The sequence below is a fragment of the Microcaecilia unicolor genome, chromosome 1, assembly GCF_901765095.1.
Source record: "Microcaecilia unicolor chromosome 1, aMicUni1.1, whole genome shotgun sequence".
Taxonomy (NCBI): Eukaryota; Metazoa; Chordata; class Amphibia; order Gymnophiona; family Siphonopidae; genus Microcaecilia; species Microcaecilia unicolor.
This window is the reverse complement of record NC_044031.1, coordinates 140,919,212-140,936,929: the sequence shown is the minus strand read 5'-3', so window position 1 is coordinate 140,936,929 and position 17,718 is coordinate 140,919,212. Positions and strand designations below refer to the sequence as shown.

General features: G+C 43.7%; 1 protein-coding gene across 2 annotated transcripts in view; it reads left to right on the top strand.

The window, feature by feature from the left end:
* The window catches only part of COL28A1 (collagen type XXVIII alpha 1 chain), a 378,659-nt gene that overhangs the window by 108,876 nt on the left and 252,065 nt on the right, over positions 1 to 17,718 (top strand). For both annotated transcript variants that reach the window (XM_030200920.1, XM_030200909.1), the window contains exons 12-16: positions 113 to 181; positions 2,570 to 2,638; positions 8,805 to 8,873; positions 12,519 to 12,587; positions 13,449 to 13,517. In XM_030200920.1, coding sequence (XP_030056780.1) covers positions 113 to 181; positions 2,570 to 2,638; positions 8,805 to 8,873; positions 12,519 to 12,587; positions 13,449 to 13,517 — 345 coding nt within the window. The remainder of the gene's footprint in view (positions 1 to 112; positions 182 to 2,569; positions 2,639 to 8,804; positions 8,874 to 12,518; positions 12,588 to 13,448; positions 13,518 to 17,718) is intronic.

Sequence of the window (17,718 nt, the reverse complement as noted above, 5' to 3'; positions counted from 1 at the left end):
TCTCAAGGAGCTTTCACATTAGTTACTGTGGTCAACAATTCCTGAGAGCAATAAGGAATATTTTTATCGATTAGAAGTGCTTAGTCACCAATCGTATTTTTTATGCTTCCAGGGTGAACTCGGCTCTATTGGTCCTGTTGGGCCTGTGGGTGCTCCTGGAATTGGACACCAAGGACCTAAGGTATGTGTGAGTAAAATCTTACTAGTTGACATTCAGAGAGATTTAACTGACCAGGAAAGGCTCCTCTCCGGTTAAATCACTCCACCTGGCCGAAATGCTAATATTCAGCAGCATTTAATTCTGCTGGTGCCCAGATAATTAGCTGAACAAGTAAGACCACATAAAATGCAGTCCTAACTAAGGGGTCCTTTTACCAAGCTGCGGTAAAAAGGACCCCTGCAATAGCGGCGGGGGCCATTTTCCCTGTGTGCCAGGTCCTTTTTACTGCAGCAGGTAAATAGCACCCCCTCCCTAAAAGGCCACGCAGTAAGATTACTCTTACTATGTGGCCATGCGGCAGGGAGCACTTACTGCCACCCATTGAGGTGGCAGTAAGGACTTCCCCGGTAATCTGGTGGTAACCAGGCAGCATGCAGTGCTGCCCAATTACCACTGGGTTAGCGCTGTGGTAAAAATTCCAAAAATATTTGCCAGTGTGCCAGAAATGGCACATGCTTGAGCCAGAACTACCATTGGTGGCCGCATTGGGCAGTGGTAGTTTTGGATTGCTGCGCAGTAACCCTTTCATAAAAGGGCCCCTAAGTCTGGTAGTTTTTTTGGGTACTGGAACCAAATATCAGCCAGATCCTTATAATTTTTGGCAGCCCACAAAGACCTGGATATTCAGTGCTGGTAGCCGGTTTAGGCCCAGCTCTAAATATCAATTTCTAATTCAGCCCGTGGCACTGAGTGCTTAAAAACTTGCTGACTGTTGCAGGCAGAATATTGGTTTACTTAATTATAAATAGTAATGAACTAGAAATACCTTTCAAAAGGTAACTTTCATCAAGGCATATCATGCCTTTATGCGTAGAAAGGAAATGTCTTCATTCATATACTCAGCCCATCCCCGGATTAGTTGGGGCTAAGGATTATCCCTGCCGGGGAGGGCGGGAACACACATTAGTTTTGGTGTCTGAGGATATAACATCAGAATCTTCTCCAAACTCCTCTCTCCAAGCACGCAGAACAGGTAGAAAGGGTCCCTGATGGTCATGTATATAGTCTTTGAATAGTTTCTGGTCAGGCACATAAAACCTACACAGGAAAAATAACTGAAGGAGGCTGATCAGGGCCAGCTCAAACATTAGGCAAGACTAGGTGGTTGCCTATGGCAGCAGCTTGGGGGAAGACAGCAAAAAGCAACTGCAGTCAAAGCAAGACAATAGATCCTGACAGCCACACAAACTTAAAACAATATCTAATATATAAAAGCATGATTTCTTGGGGGAGACGGGGAGGGAAGGCACAGGGGTCTGAAAGTTAATTGATGGGGGGTGGGTGAGGCTGAAGGTTCACCTTGAACACCCAGTATCTTTGCACTGGCCCTGAGGCTGATAAAGTTATGTAACCTGGGTCTCGCCCTTTACTAGCTCAGGTTCGCAAAACCCTTGACTCAAGTCACAGGGAAAACACAATTTATTTTCTCTCTCACAGGGGATCACACACACACACTGCACTCAAATCTCATATCGTCTGCAGTCGAGCTGGGAGTGGGTAAATTGTCCAGAATAGAGATCTGGGGTTTGGGAGCTTTAGAATCTCGGGGTGTCACTTCACTCTGTCCAGAACACCCGCTCTTACTCTCTTGCCAATGTTAACACAGCTGCTCTCTCCCAGCAGCTATCTCATGAAACTACTGCAGTACCGTGAAAAGACTACTTGGGGTCATGGTGGCCATTTTGAATCCATGCAGGGAGAATGAGGGATGGGGAAGGGTCATGATGTCAGAGGTGGAGCTATGTATCGAGGGTGGGATTATGATGGGAGGATTGGCAGGTGTTGTGACTTTGGGGAGGGGGAAGGGGGTTGACTTTTGTCTTGCTGGGGACTGGGAGGGGAATTGGGGGGTGATTAGTGAAATGTTCAGGTGTCAGAGAGGGATTGGGGAATTGATGATATGTTTAAGTCCTGGGAGGCGGATCGGACGTGCAATAGGAGGGAATACAGCTGGGGGGGGGGGGGGGGGGGGGGGGGAGGGAGCACCACTGTGGCTATGGCACATTTTTACGTGTATTTCCTGGCCCTGCACTGCATTAAATGCTGTGGCAAATAGTGCAGGTGTTCTGTACTATCTGCCACAGCATGTAATGTGACGCCTGTGTGGTAACTCTTTGCCCTGTACACTAAATACAGGGCAGATGCAGGTCACGCTCTGTATTTACCACATAAGCTTTGCACTTACTACATGTTAATGTTTGCGTTGTGCAAAAAGTACCATATTTTACTGAAGCATCCCCTATGTTGCGCAGGCATGTATACTGATGTCTTATATGGAGCAGTAAATAATAATAATAATAAAACTGATATGAAAATTAAACATGTAGGTTTTGATGCTTATTTTATTAGGGTGAAAAAGGTGTGGAAGGAAGAATTGGTCCCATAGGGCCTACTGGAATCGGTGAGACAGGATTACCTGTAAGTAACTATATGTGTCAGATGAAAAAATGAATAAAAGAAACCCAACTTTATTTAAAATAGGTTGAAAAACTTGTGAATATAGATTGCAATGCTAGAGTGCCTTTAGGTTTCAACAATTTTTATTGATGACAATTCCAAATACGCATAGCCAATAATATAAGTGATACATACATTCAAACGTCATAACTGGTACGATAAGAACCCATTAGTAAAGGTCGTCATCAAAGTTTTCCTTTTAACAAATTTACCCTCCCTATTCCTGCCCTTCCTTTATTATGCACTGGAGTAGGGAAAGATTTATCAAATAGCTAGAGTGCCTTTAAATAACTTCCCTCCCTACTGCTCTACTGTTGCATAAAAAGGCAAATCAAATTTATATCAAGAATAAAAAATTGTTACAGTACCAAGAGGATATACCAACCATAGAAGTGTTTTTTCATTTGAAATGTTATTGAAATATTCTGATCATATTGTTCTAGTGCAGAGGTTTTCAGTGATGTCATTGAGTAGTTACTAATATTCATCTGAAAATCAAACTGACTAGGGGGTACTCGAGGACAGGGTGGAAAACCCCTGCATAAAATGATGTGATCAGATTGAATCCATTCTGGAGTAATCTGCATATTGTTCTGGACAATAACGTTTTTTTTGAAAGATGTCTCTCCCTCCAAGATCTCAATTTTTTTGAACCACTGTTTCAGCTTTCTGCATTGTGATGAAACAAATATATTATGGGACGCTGCTTTCAAGTGTGGAGGGAGAGAGAGAGAAAAATAGAGAGGAGATGTTATATGACAAAGAGAGAAAGGGAAGAGTTAATGAAAGACTGGGGAATAAGGGAAAGAGGAATGGATGGTTCTGGATGAGAGAAAAACGTGGAAAGCTGTAGCTAGATTCAATGAAAAATGGGAACTTTAAGACAGGATAGTAAGAATAAATGAAATCTAAATAGATAAAGAGGCAGAAAATTAGAAGAAAGCTGAAAGAGAAAGATAAATGTCAGAGATGGATGTAATGGAGGAAGTGAAGAAGGCAGGAGAGAGAAAAAAGAGAAATGGACAGAAAACCCTGGCAAGAGAGTTAAGAGAAGACAGAAGAAAGCAGAAACCAGAGGCTAGGACCAACATGGTTAGAAAATTTAAATGGCCAGACAAGAAAGGCAGAAAAATAATTTTATTTTTAATTCAAGATAAAATAGTATTGTAGCCATGTTAGTCCACTCTAAAGGTTAATAAACATTAAAACAAAAAATGAAAAATGTACTTTTTTTTATTGTATCAACTTAATACATTTTTTGACTGGCTTTGAGACCAAAATCACCTTCCTCAGGTCAGGACAGTATACCATGAAAGCATTATACTACCCTGACCTGAGAAAAGAGGTTTTAGTCTTTGAAAGCTAATTAAAACATATATATCGTTAGTCCAATAAATACACATCACCTTATTTTCAGTTTTTTTTAAATTTGTTGGAATATGTCAGTTTTAGTAGCTTCACATTTCAATCTTTTGTTTTGCACAGTATACTACTACTACTTATCATTTCTATAGCGCAACTAGACGTACGCAGCGCTGTACACTTGAACATGAAGAGGCAGTCCCTGCTCGACAGAGCTTACAATCTAATTAGGACAGACAAACAGAACAAACAAGAGATAAGGGAATATTAAAGTGAGGATGATAAAATAAGGGTTCTGAACAAGTGAACAAGAGTTAGGAGTTAAAAACAGCATCAAAAAGGTGGGCTTTTAGCTTAGATTTGAAGACGGCCAGAGATGAAGCTTGACGTACCGGCTCAGGAAGTCTGTTCCAGGCATAAGGTGCAGCAAGATAAAAGGAACGGAGTCTGGAGTTAGCAGTGGAGGAGAAGGGTGCAGATAAGAGGGATTTACCCAGTGAACGGAGTTGCCAGGGAGGAATGTAGAGAGAGATGAGAGTGGAGAGGTACTGAGGAGCTGCAGAGTGAATGCACTTATAGGTCAATAAGAGGAGTTTGAACTGTATGCGGAAATGGATAGGAAGCCAGTGAAGTGACTTGAGGAGAGGGCTACGCATTATATGCAGGACATGGGTCACTGTTTCTACTTCTCTGGTGTTCCAATGTATGCAGAGTCTGGGTTACTACTACTACTATTTAGCACTTCTATAGCGCTACAAGGCGTACGCAGCGCTGCACAAACATAGAAGAAAGACAGTCCCTGCTCAAGGAGCTTACAATCTAATAGACAAAAAATAAATAAAGTAAGCAAATCAAATCAATTAATGTGAACGGGAATGAAGAGAGGAGGGTAGGTGGAGGCGAGTGGTTACAAGTGGTTACGAGTCAAAAGCAATGTTAAAGAGGTGGGCTTTCAGTCTAGATTTAAAGGTGGCCAAGGATGGGGCAAGACGTAGGGGCTCAGGAAGTTTTATTCCAGGCGTAGGGTGCAGCGAGACAGAAGGCGCGAAGTCTGGAGTTGGCAGTAGTGGAGAAGGGAACAGATAAGAAGGATTTATCCATGGAGCGGAGTGCACGGGAAGGGGTGTAGGGAAGGACGAGTGTGGAGAGATACTGGGGAGCAGCAGAGTGAGTACATTTATAGGTTAGTAGAAGAAGTTTGAACAGGATGCGAAAACGGATAGGGAGCCAGTGAAGGGTCTTGAGGAGAGGGGTAGTATGAGTAAAGCGACCCTGGTGGAAGACGAGACGGACAGCAGAGTTTTGAACCGACTGGAGAGGGGAGAGGTGACTAAGTGGGAGGCCAGCAAGAAGCAGATTGCAGTAGTCTAAACGAGAGGTGACAAGGGTGTGGATGAGGGTTTTGGTAGAGTGCTCGGAAAGAAAGGGCCGGATTTTACGTATGTTGTAAAGAAAGAAACGACAGGTCTTGGCAATCTGCTGGATATGAGCAGAGAAGGAGAGAGAAGAGTCAAAGATGACCCCAAGATTTCGAGCTGAGGAGACAGGGAGAATGAGAGAGCCATCAACAGAAATAGAAAACGGGGGGAGGGGGGAGGTGGGTTTGGGGGGGAAAATGAGAAGCTCGGTTTTGGTAATGTTTAATTTCAGGTGGCGTTGAGACATCCAGACAGCAATGTCAGACAAGCACGCTGAAACTTTGGTTTGGATGCAAGGTGAGATATCAGGGGTAGAAAGGTAGATTTGGGAGTCATCAGCATAGAGATGGTAGGAAAAGCCATGGGATGAGATTAATGAACCAAGGGAAGAAGTGTAGATTAATCTTTGTCTACATATTTCTATTTTTAGGTTATGGTTACTTATTCTGTATTTGTTGAGCATCTGTGTTGTGTGTGTGTGTGTGAAAGAGGCCAGGCATTCTGTTAAGCACTGAATTTCTATGTTGGATCAATCTGTACTAATCCAGTTTGTTTAATTTTTCCAATAGCTGTATTGTTGATCTAGTGCCCACTACAATATTTACAGTGCTGCCTTCTCCTAGATAGGCCCCTATTGTGTTATTACTGGAAGTTAGTGCTATTATGGTATGCTAGAGTTGCTCTGTAGGTCCTGAGTGACTTTTGTAGGGTTTTATATTACTTCATAATATGCCTGGTACTGGATTTTGGATTAGCTCATACCTCTTATAGTAGTAGCTAAAGGTGAGTTACATTCAGGTACAACAGGTATTTTCCTGTCCCTGGAAACTTGCAGTCTAAGTTTGTACTGGAGGTAATGGGGAGTTAAGTGACTTGCCCAGGCTCTCAAGGAGCAGCAGTGGGATTTGAACTGTGGCTTTCCTGGTTCTCAGCCTACTTCTCTAACCATTAGATATAGCTAATACATATTCCAAACATGTTTTGTAACTCTATAGTAAATTAAAGGCCAGCAGATTTAAAGCCTGGTGGCCATTTGGCAACTTACCAAAAACTTTGATAGGCAAATCATCTTATGGTTGCCAGTAACTACAGGATTTCTGTTACAGTGCTGTGAACATTACTGTTCACATGGCCAACAGGAAGATGCTAGACTGGGGAGCTAGGACTGACTGGGAGCCAAGTGTTAAACTACATGCATATATTTCCAGAATACTGCAAATACTATTGTGTTTATTAATGATTATTATTGTGGTACATTATTGGGATGTTTTTGCCACATAATTTCCTGGAGTGTATTCAGTGTGTATAATACCATCAGTAATAGAGATACTAGGGGAAAACAGCTGGGGCATATGCACCAGAGATACAGTAAAGGGGTCCTTCACTGCGATGTTCAAAAGTTTCCCCACTGCTCCTTTACTGCTGACATGGGTATTGCCCTCACCCTAAGGATTTTAATTAGCCCTGCCCCAATCCCACCCTACTCCATCTTAGCCTCATGAAACAGCTGAGTCACTGATCGTATACACCTATATGGATTTTAACTCTCCCCAATCTCGCAGCCCTTCAGACTCACACTGGTGCCTATGTTACAAAGGTCTGCTGCCTCTGATGGCAACACCTTTCATGGTATATCATGAATCTAACAGAGAGAATAGGATTCAAATCCCACTGACCCTTCTTGTGGCTTTACGCAAGTCACTTAGGGGGTCTTTACTAAAGATTAGCTCGAGTTATCTGCAGCAGGGCCCATTTTATTCCTGTGGGCCCCGCTGCAGATAACTTGAGCTAATCTTTAGTAAAAGACCCCCTTAACCCTTGATTGCCTTATATAATAAACTTAGGGACCCTTTTACTAAAGGGCACTAAGGACCCCTTTTACTAAGTGGCGGTAAGCCCAATGTGGGCTTACCGCTTGCTAAACAGGAAGTACTGCCAGGCTACCGCAGCAACCTGCCAGTACTTTCCACCCCTAGTGCACTGTCATATCCGGCGCTACAAAAATATATATTTTTGTGGTGCTGTACCCGGCAGTAATCGGGCAGTGCCGCATGTTGCCCAGTTACCCTCAGTTTAGTACAGGAGCCCTAACCGTGGGTGGCGGTAAGGGCTCCCCCCGAAATGGCCGTGTGACAAGTGCTTTACTTGCTGCACAGCCGTTTTCTGCAGGAAAGAGAGACTTCCCTTTTAGTCACTGCAGTAAAAGGGGGCCTCGGAACGCATGAAAAACATGCGCCGATGCCAGCACAGGCCCCCTTTTGATGCAGCCTGGTAAAAGGGGCCCTAAGCCCATAATGCAGGGTTAGCACACGAGATCAGGTTACCACAAAACACGTTAAAGTGTTTTATTGTTTTATTTTTTATTTAGTTATGACATTTATACCCTACATTTTCCCATACAATTTCAAGTTCAATGTGGCTAACAAGCTAAAAAGAAATCATTACAAAATATGAAACAAAATACACAAACCCAAGCATATCAATAAGGAAAGAATTGTAAATATATAAAGAATTCAATGATAACGTGTAATGGGGATAATGGAAAAGAGAGATTGGGCTCCAGGTTCAATTGACAGAAATTTTGAACTATTTTATGGGTTAGTGTGCAGTAATCTGTGTGTCACCTATTTTTTAAAATTATTTTTGATACTGTTTCATGGTTGTCCTATTATTAGGTTTTAATTTCCTGTTCTCAAGTTTACTTAATTTATTGTATTTATGTTATATTTGGTCATTTATACTATTGTTATGCTGTTAACAACATTGTAAGTTTTATGTTAGATTGTACCTGCTGTACTCCACCTTAGGTGAATTTCTTTATAAAGACAAATTGTTAGATTTTCTGTTACGTTAGCTGGTTGTCAGTAAACTCAGTAGGGAGTTTCGCTCATTCAAAAGGTCCTGGGAAGAACACATGGGAGCCCTGTTTACTAAGCCACCCTAGTGTTTTTAGTGTACCTTAAACGCTAGAGTTGCCCATATGTTCCTATGCATTTAGCACACGCTAATCGTTAACACACGCTAAAAATGCTAATGCACCCTTAGCGCTGCTTAGTAAACAGGGCTCTTGGTCTGGAATATGTTTTTTGCAGAGTTTGGTTATTGGAACTCACAAGGGGTTCCCTCCCTCAACCTAGTCGCAACTATCTTGGGAGAGATGGTGTTATTGGCCCATCTTAAGTTTTTTTGCTCAGGGCACATTCAGTCTAGCTACACCACTGTGGCACAATGAACAGTTTTAAGATGTAGTTATGGATTTCAGAATCTGAATCAGTTCAATCCTTATGGTAACTTTTCTCTCTGTTTCTGGTATACTGTTTTTCTGAACATCTATATTTTTTTCTTAGGGGCCTCCAGGTCCAAATGGGCTTCCAGGTGAAAGAGGTGTAACTGGAGAAGGCATTCAAGGCCAAAAGGTAAAATGTGTCGCATAATTCACTTATTCTGAATTTCAGGTTTTCTTTTTTTAAACTTTATTTTTATTTTTTTTATATGATAATATGAACCAGCAAAAAACAAACACAAGAATACAAGTAAACGAGAAACTCACAACATAAAACCGTTGGTAGGTACAAGTGGACTCTTCAGTGAACCCATCCTAATACAAAAACATCTAAAGTGGTCATCATTAAATCCACCTACCCCTCCCACCATTAGCAGAACAGCCCCCCCCAAAAGGACCCCATACTATCCACTTCACCTCCTCCTCCCCCCACACAAAAAAAGAAAAATTGCACTCAGTCAGCCCCAAATTTAGACACACATAACCTCTTCTAAAAAATCCCCTCCTGTCCCTGACACACACACCACAAACCCACAAATTATGGTAGAAAGAGCCAAAGAAACAATGCCCTCAAAATACCCCCAGCAATTTTCCAGTCCATCTCAGCTGGGATCCTATGCATCACCATACTTCCTGCTCTGACTCATCTGTCTGGTACTCTGTTCAGTCTTATGCCAGCAAAAACCTACCAGCTTCTAATGAATGTCAAGATGCTCCACAGGTTTATCCACTCTGGAACAGCAACTCCCTCAACCTTAAAAGGTCCCAAGCCTCTTCCACAAAAGCAATTTTCTTATGAATGCCATTGATGGTAACAAGAACTCCAAAGAGAATTGTCCATTTATACTTCCAGTGAGCCTCAGCCATGGCCTTAGTGGCCTCCCTAAAAGTGTGCTATAAGCCAGGTTCTGAAAAAGCTTAACGTTGTGTCCATTCCATTGTAAGGAGACCAGCTCATGGGCCTTATGCATCAACCTCTCTTTATCAGCAGAATGGTGGAAGCACACAATTATATCGCGTGGTCTGTTTGCGATCCTAGGCCCCAGGGACCTGTGCGCTCTCTCCAATGGAAAAGAGAGAGATTCATCCTGTAACAATCAGGCTACAAACTGCTGAACCATTGCCACTGGATCTTTGTATTTTGCCGTCTTGGGCACTCCCCACAAGTGCGCATTATTGTGCTTGGTCAGGTTCTCGATGTCTTCCACCTTACTTAAAAGTTCTGATATTCCTCCCAAACTGCGTCCGCTCCTTTTGCATCTCTGCCACAGTATCCTCGGAGCTGTCCATATGGGCCTCAACACCCTCAATGCTCACTCCCATATCAGCAAGATCTGACCAGAGCTCCTACACCAGATCCTTAATCTGGCTCTTCACTGAAAGTATTTCCTCTTTCATCACATCCATCCAGGCCTGCAAATCCACTTTTGTAATCCTATTCATACACATCACCACTAGAGTCTTGGGTGTTGTCCTCTGCCGCCATAGTTGCACAACATGGTCCCCTGCCCTCCCCCAAACTCCCACATGCTGGGTCAGTTTCCCTTCATCTCGTCTCTTTCTCACTGCCATACCAGTCTGACAACTATTCCCATTCGTTGCCACACAGAAGGATGTAAGAATCATGGTCTGCTATGCTTTGAGAGAAAATTCTCAGGCTGTAGACAGAGCACCTACAGTAGACGTCCATCTTACTCGATGATGTCACTTCCCCATGAATTAGAGGTTTTCGAAGTAGCTTTGTTCTGAATGGGGATTGGTCAGCTCACACCGGAATTCATTGAATAAATAAATACTACAGTAATTGCTGATAGCTGGAAGCTGCACTGACACTGAGGAGCCTGTTTACTAAGTGAGATAAAGTTTTGCAGTTATTTGCTGAGATTAACACACAGTAACTTAAATGCCTGTGTAGTAACTGTTGGGGGTATGGCTAGAATCTGCTCTGCAGATACTGCACAGGGCAGACACTTGCTGCTGGATTCTATATAGCGTGCCCAAATTTGGGTGCACATCACATATCTGCGTGTAATCTAATGAGCTAATTAGGCACTAACAATAATTAGTGTTAATAAGCACTTTCTTGGCAGTAATTAGGAGTTACACATGGATCTGCTCTGCGCCCTATTCTGCAACAAGGGTGCCTAAATTTCATAGCGTGCAACTCCAAAGGGGACATGATTGTGGGAGGAGCATGTGTTGGTCTAGAACGTTCTCAGAATGTAGGCACGATGTTATAGAATACCTGCATTTTTGTGCCTAACTGACATTAGTTGGGTGCCAGCGTTTACACCTGCTTTTGTCTGGCGTAAATGCTTGTTCCCAAAGTTAGGCGTGAAATATTCGCTAAGCTAGTATTCTTAAAAAGGTGTTATGCTCAGAGAGCCCTTTGCAGAATACTAGCTTAGCACAGATCATCCCAGTGCCTAATTTTGGGCACCATTTATTGAATTCCCCTCTTTTCTGCACATACTCGGTAAACGCATCTGAGCTGCCGCTGCATTAAAGTTCAATTTCAAAACCCTTGATTTCGCCCTAGCAGTATCCTTTACAGCATCCCAGACTCTCTTGTATCTCCTTGATTCTCCCTATTCTGGCATGCAGCATTTCTTAAAGTAGCCAAACCATACATGCACCCCCATCCCTCACCCCTAAAGATCCTCCACCCCCCCCCCCCCCGGCACTTACAAAGGATGTTCATGCTGGGTTAATTGCAGGCAGGAGTAATCCCCAGATGCTTCTGCCCTGTTGTCAGCTGGTACTACAGCTAGGAATTAAACTGCCAAATAAGGATACTTTAATAAATAGACTTCTTAGTATTAAACTGAGGTAAGACCCTCTGCTCCTGTCACCTGGCTTTAGGACACTTTTGGGGAGTGGGCAGGGTTGCCAGGTGGAAAATTTTTTTCCCACCCAAACCAGCCTAAATCCAGCCCAAAACCCGCCCAAACTCAAACCCCGCCCCTGACACCCCCACCCCTGCGTCATCACCCCGTCCCCGCCGTCATCGGCCCCCGCCCAGAACGTCACTAACCCCGCCCAAAACGTCACTAACCCTGCCCCCTGCGGCCCAAAAAAACGCCCAAAAAAACGCCCAAAAGACAAAAAAGAAGCCCAAAAAACCGCCCAATTGGGCGGTAAAACCGCCCACCTGGCAACACTGGGAGTGGGGATAATGAAGAGATGTAGAGATTTGCCATCCTGCTTCTATTTAGTTAGGAGATGGGGATTGGTTGGGACTTGGCTGAAGTCTTTCTTTCATGGGCCGGACAGCAGTGTGATCTGGCACTGCCTACCCACTACAGTTGTTATTAGCAGATAGGAGGGGGCAGGGCCGTAGCAAGCTATGTGCAGCCGGTGCAGCCACACAGGGTGCAAGGGAAGCCATCTATTGGCTTACCTTGTACAGATGTCACCAAAGTGGGTGGGACAGGAGTGTACTGTGTCAGTTGGGTGCATTTGGTGCTCCTGGGAGGAGGTGTCTGGTATTTATTTGGTAAGCAGGGAGGAAATTTCATATGCTGAGATTTTATCTGACTGTCTCCAAAAATTAACTGAGAAAACCTTTTGAATATTGACCTCTGTGTCTATGGGAAGATTGTTTAGAAGAGCGTTAGCCCCTAAGCTGTATGTCTTGTCTACTTTACTCGTTAATGTCTTCTATATAGGACACTAATGGACTGTGAACCCTATTTACAAAAGTACAGTAAGGTTTTGCATTTACTGCACATGAATTGCCAAAATTAACACTTGGTACTATATATCATTTTAATTACAGGGCGAAAAAGGCTCTGAAGGACCAGCTGGACCAATTGGGTCTCCAGGCCCTTCCATTAAGGGTAACAAGGTATTGTGTAGTTTAGACTGCTTTTGCGACAAACAGAAAAGTTTATTATCGGGGATTTCAAATGATTTAATTTGTTCACTTTGTATTGGTTAGGGGTGGGTTTTTTTGTATTTAGTTTGTCAAGATGAATTCCAGGTTTAGTTATATCAATGTTAGTTGCACATCTGGGAAGTCTCTTAGTAAAAGGGTGAGGGTAGCCCTGCAGGAACTGCATGAATGAGCATGCTCACGGTCCCTGCATCAGTGGTGGCACTTTGAGCCATTCACAGCCGCACTGTAGGTGATCGGGGTGAGCTCCAGATTTATTCAACTGGTGGGGTTTGAGGATCCCTGTTGGCTAAGGTATTTAAAATTTTAATTTGAAGGGGGAGGGGGAAGAGAGGTAGAAGAGAAGAGGAAAGGGGAGACAGAGGAATGGGGTGACTTGTGGCACTCCCATGTTCACCATTGCCCCCTCTTCCCCCTTCCTCATTTTCACTAGCCTCAGAATGGTATGTCCAGCTGCTGGGTGGGCCTAAGGCAAACGTTGGGCTGGCCCAGGGTAGGAACGCTGACTTGTGTTCCATTGTCTGGACACAGAGGGCACATTGTGGGGTCCTGCTACACATGATTCTTTTTGTGTGGCATTACATGGAACACTTTAAATTCATATTTTAGTATACTTTTTGTGTTTTATTTTTGCTTGAAATTTTATCATTGTGTTAATATAGTTAAATTCTCATGACTCATGTATTCTTCAATGCAGTGCTGTTTGTTCTTTTGGTTTTTATTTCGATATATTTAATCAGAGAAAGTTCACCCTTTAAACTGTCCAGTAGAAAATATCCATTGACACATTCATTGAAAATACTTTTTCTGCAGGGCGACATTGGACCGCTTGGACCAGCAGGACCAGTAGGGCCTACTGGTATTGGTGTTCAAGGAGAGCAGGTACACTCTTTTTTTATTTTATATTAGTAAAAATATATTAAAAAAAATATATAGAGATAGTAGTACCACAAGGCTGCTGCTAGGGATTGCGGCAACCATTTTAATGAGGTGGCCGCTAGGGGCAGGAGCTACTGAAGTTTGCTCCTGCCTCCCAACACCCCCACTGGACCACCAGGGATTTTAGGTAGGCCCATGGGGTCTTTTGTGTTGGGTGGGCATATTGCATGGTCAAGGAGAGGGGGCTTGGAAGGGGGGGACTGTTTTGGGGTAGGGCAATCTAAAGAGAAGGCTCTTTTGGGGAGAAGGGGTAAGAGGAGAAATGGAAGGGCTGGGGAACATTTTATAAGTTATGCAGATGCTGGTCGATATCCAGTGCTGGCACCCACATAACTAAGTGGTCGAATTTAAGACTGCTTAAAAGCAGTGCTGGTCAGAGCTGAATATCAGCAGTTGGGTGGCCACGAGTGATTTAAGTGGGCTCTTGGCCGCTTAAATCACTTTGAATATCAAGCAGACAGAAGTGGAAACTGTACATCTTCTTTCCTCTTCCAAACTCGCTACCTGTTCTCTGATTCCATTTTCACCCACCTACTCAACTCTGTCTCCCTTACTGTCGTCATACCTTCTATCTGTCCATATCCTCAATCTATCACTTTCCACTGCAACTGTTCCTGATGCCTTCAAACATGCCATAGTTACAACACTCCTCAAAAAACTTTGATTGGACCCTACCTGCCCTAATATCCCATCTCCCTCCTCTCTTTCTTATCCAAGCTACTTGAATGTGCTGCTCACTGCCGCTGTTTTAACTTTCTTTCCTCTCAAGGTATTCTTGTCCGTTCGAATCTGGCTTTTGCCCTCTGCATTCTACAGAAACAACCCTTGCCAAAGTATTGGGTTTTTGTTTCGATCATGATACAGAAACTTTGCTGTTGTCATTATTTGATGTGATCAAAACTGGATTTAATGAAGGTAGACATTTTTTTTCATGTAACATAGACATTTCTGTAGCCTTTGACACGATCAGTCACAAGATTTTGCTTAATAGATTATGTTCAATTGGTATTGACAGTAAGGTGTTGTGTTGGCTTGCCTCTTTTCTAGTGGACAGACAATTTAATGTTGCTTTAGGGGAAGAAACATCAAAGTTGAAAGAGATAAGTACAGGAGTACCTCAGAGATCCTGTTTGTCTGCAGTACTTTTAAATATATTTCTGTTGCCATTATGTTGGTTATTGAATTGTCTAAATCTGTGAGCATAGCAACACTGGTGGAATATGTGCAACAGAATTTTGAACAGATTGAAGGAGAGAGATGGTTTAGTATGGAGCAAGTTGCAGTAATCTAAATGGGAGGTGACGAGAGCATGGATGAAGAAGGTTTTGGTAGTGTGCTCAGAAAGGAAGGGGCAAATTTTGGTGCTGTTATAGAGAAAAACAGGTTTTAACACTGTTGGGTGTGAGCAGAGAAAGAGACATAGGTTACAAGCTGAGGAAACAGGAAGGATGATAGTGTTATTCACAGAAATAGAGAATGGGGGAAAAGGACAATAAGCTCAAGGTACCATATATAGAATTTGGGGGTATGTGTCCTGCATACTTGCTGCAAAGTACAACATCAGAATTTTTGCTATTTTTACATCAAGGTATAGTAAATCTGCTGGATGCAGGAAAGTTTCCTGCAGAGAAGGGCCATATAATACTCCTATTTAAAAAAAAAAAATCCCTCATTGCAGTTGGACATTGAGTTGAATTATACACCATTGTCCTCCATTCCTTTGTGGCAAAGATTATGGAGGGTGTGGTCACAGAACAACTAAATATTTGTTATATCATGATATTTTGCATGACCCTCAGTCAGGCTTTAGAAAAGGATATAGCACAGAGACAGTTTTGGTGACATTATTTGACAGAAGTCTGGCAGGAGATTAGTATTGGAAAAAGAGCCATTTTAATGCAATTTGACACATCTAGTGCATTTGGGGACCCTTTTACTAAAGGATTAGCACGTGGCAACAGGCTTGCCATGCACCAATCCGGAACTACCGTCGGGCTACCACAGAGCCCAGTGGTAGTTCCCACCTCCAGTGCGTGCCATTTTTGGTGTTACAAAAATGTTTGCTATTTTTGAGCGCTGGTGCTTACGCGGCAGTAATCGTGCTGCACCGCATGCTGCCTGGTTACCACTGGGTCAGCACGGGAGCCCTTACTGCCACCTCAATGGGTGGTGGTAAGTGCTCTCCCCCAAAATGGCCTTGTGGCAAGTGGTTCACTTACTGCATGGCCATTTATTTTCGGGAAAAAAAGACAGCCTTTTACCCACTGAGTTAAAAGGGGGCCTAAGCACATGCCAAAAACACACACTGATGCTAAGCAGGCCCCCTTTTACCACAACTTAATAAAAGGACCCTTTGATTTGGTGGTCCAAGAGGTCGTCTTATCTATCCTGGATTATTATGGTACTAGTAAAAAAGGCCCTTTTCTGGAACAAATGAAACGGGTGCTAGCAAGGTTTTCCTGGGAGTGTGTATGTTTGAGAGTGTGTGTGTGAGAGTGACTGTGTGAGAGAGAGAGCCAGAGTGAGTGTGCGGGTGTGTGACATAGAGTGAGACTGTCTGTGTGTCAGTTTGTGTGTGAGAATGAGAGTGTGCGGCAGGGCCCCCCTCCCCCTCCCCTGTTCCTTACCCCCCTCACCCCCTTCCCTCCTCCTTCCTCCCCTCCTTTTCCTCCTCCTTCCCCCCTCCCAGTTCCAGCGTGGCCCCCCTCCCTCCCTCCCTGTCTCCCTCAGGGTCCCTCCCTCTCTCCCTCCTTCTTGCCCGTTTCTGTTTGAAAGGAAACAGGCGCTAGCAGACCACCTCCAAGCCGAGGGAGCCACGGTCCCAGGCACATTAGAACGTTGGTGTGTGTGTGTGAGAGTGTGTGTGACAGTGAGACACAGAGAGTGAAAGACTGGTTGCGTGTGAGAAAGTGTGTGTGTATGTGTGTGTGACACAGAGATAGTGTGTGACAGAATATGTGTGTGGGTGTGTGTGTGTCTCCATATCCTTCTCCTTCCAGCAAGCCCTTGCAGGAGCACAGGGGTGGGCAGTGAAACAGAGTGTATGTGTGTGTGTGAGAGTGTGTGTGTGACAGACAGACAGACAGACAGAGTGTGTGTTTGAGAGAGTGTGTGTCACAGTGACTCACAAAGAGTGAAAGACTGTGTGTGTGAGAGATTGTGTCTGTGCATGACCCCTTCCTTCTGTCCAAGGTGCAGGGTCATCCCCCCCCCCCCCGTTCCTTTTTTTAATCCAGTGATTGTGCTCTTTTTCCCATGCCCTCCATCCATCCATGTGCAACATTTGTCCTCTCCCCTTCCCTCCCGTTCTGTTCTCTACCCCCTTCTCCATGTGTCTGTCTGCCATGTCTCCCCTTAATATAGCTATGTAATTGATAGTAATCATACCAGGTCACATTCTCTGCTCCCACTATATCCTCTAAGGCCTCTCTAGATATAATCTTCCCCGAATCCTGCATAACATCCGCCACCAATACTATCCCATCCCGTGCCCAGTTTCTGAACCTCGGTTGTATATTCCCAGGATCAAAGGCACTGTTCCCCACCAGAGGAAGCAGATCCGTACAGTGTGGATTCTTATTTAATACCTTTAGTATATACTGCCATACCCGTCGCATTGGATGTAATAAAATATGCTGTCTCCATCCCTTAGGTAACCACTTCCCCTGAACATGCAGCATATAGTAGGGGTGATAAGGCTCAAACATTACACACTCCGTACTCCACATCGTATGTTCCTCTGTGTCTAATATCCAATCCGCTAAGTGTCTAGCCAAACATGCCCAATTATATTGTTTGATATCAGGCATCCCAAGGCCTCCCTCTTTCCTACTCCCATACATATATTCCATTTTGACTTTGGCCTTCTTTCCACCCCAGCAGAATCTGGTCACCATTCTCCTAAGTTTCTTTAAATCCTTGATCTGCAATAAGATCGGCAGTTGTCTTAAGACATATAGCCATCTCGGAAACAGCATCATGGCATACAAACCAATTCGGCCACTCAGTGTTAAAGGCAATCCCTCCCATAGATCCAATTGATTCCTTGTATAGTTTAATAACTCATCAACATTTCTTCTATATAATCTTCTTAAATCCCCCGTCAGTTTAATGCCCAGGTACTTAAACTCCTGATCCGCCCATT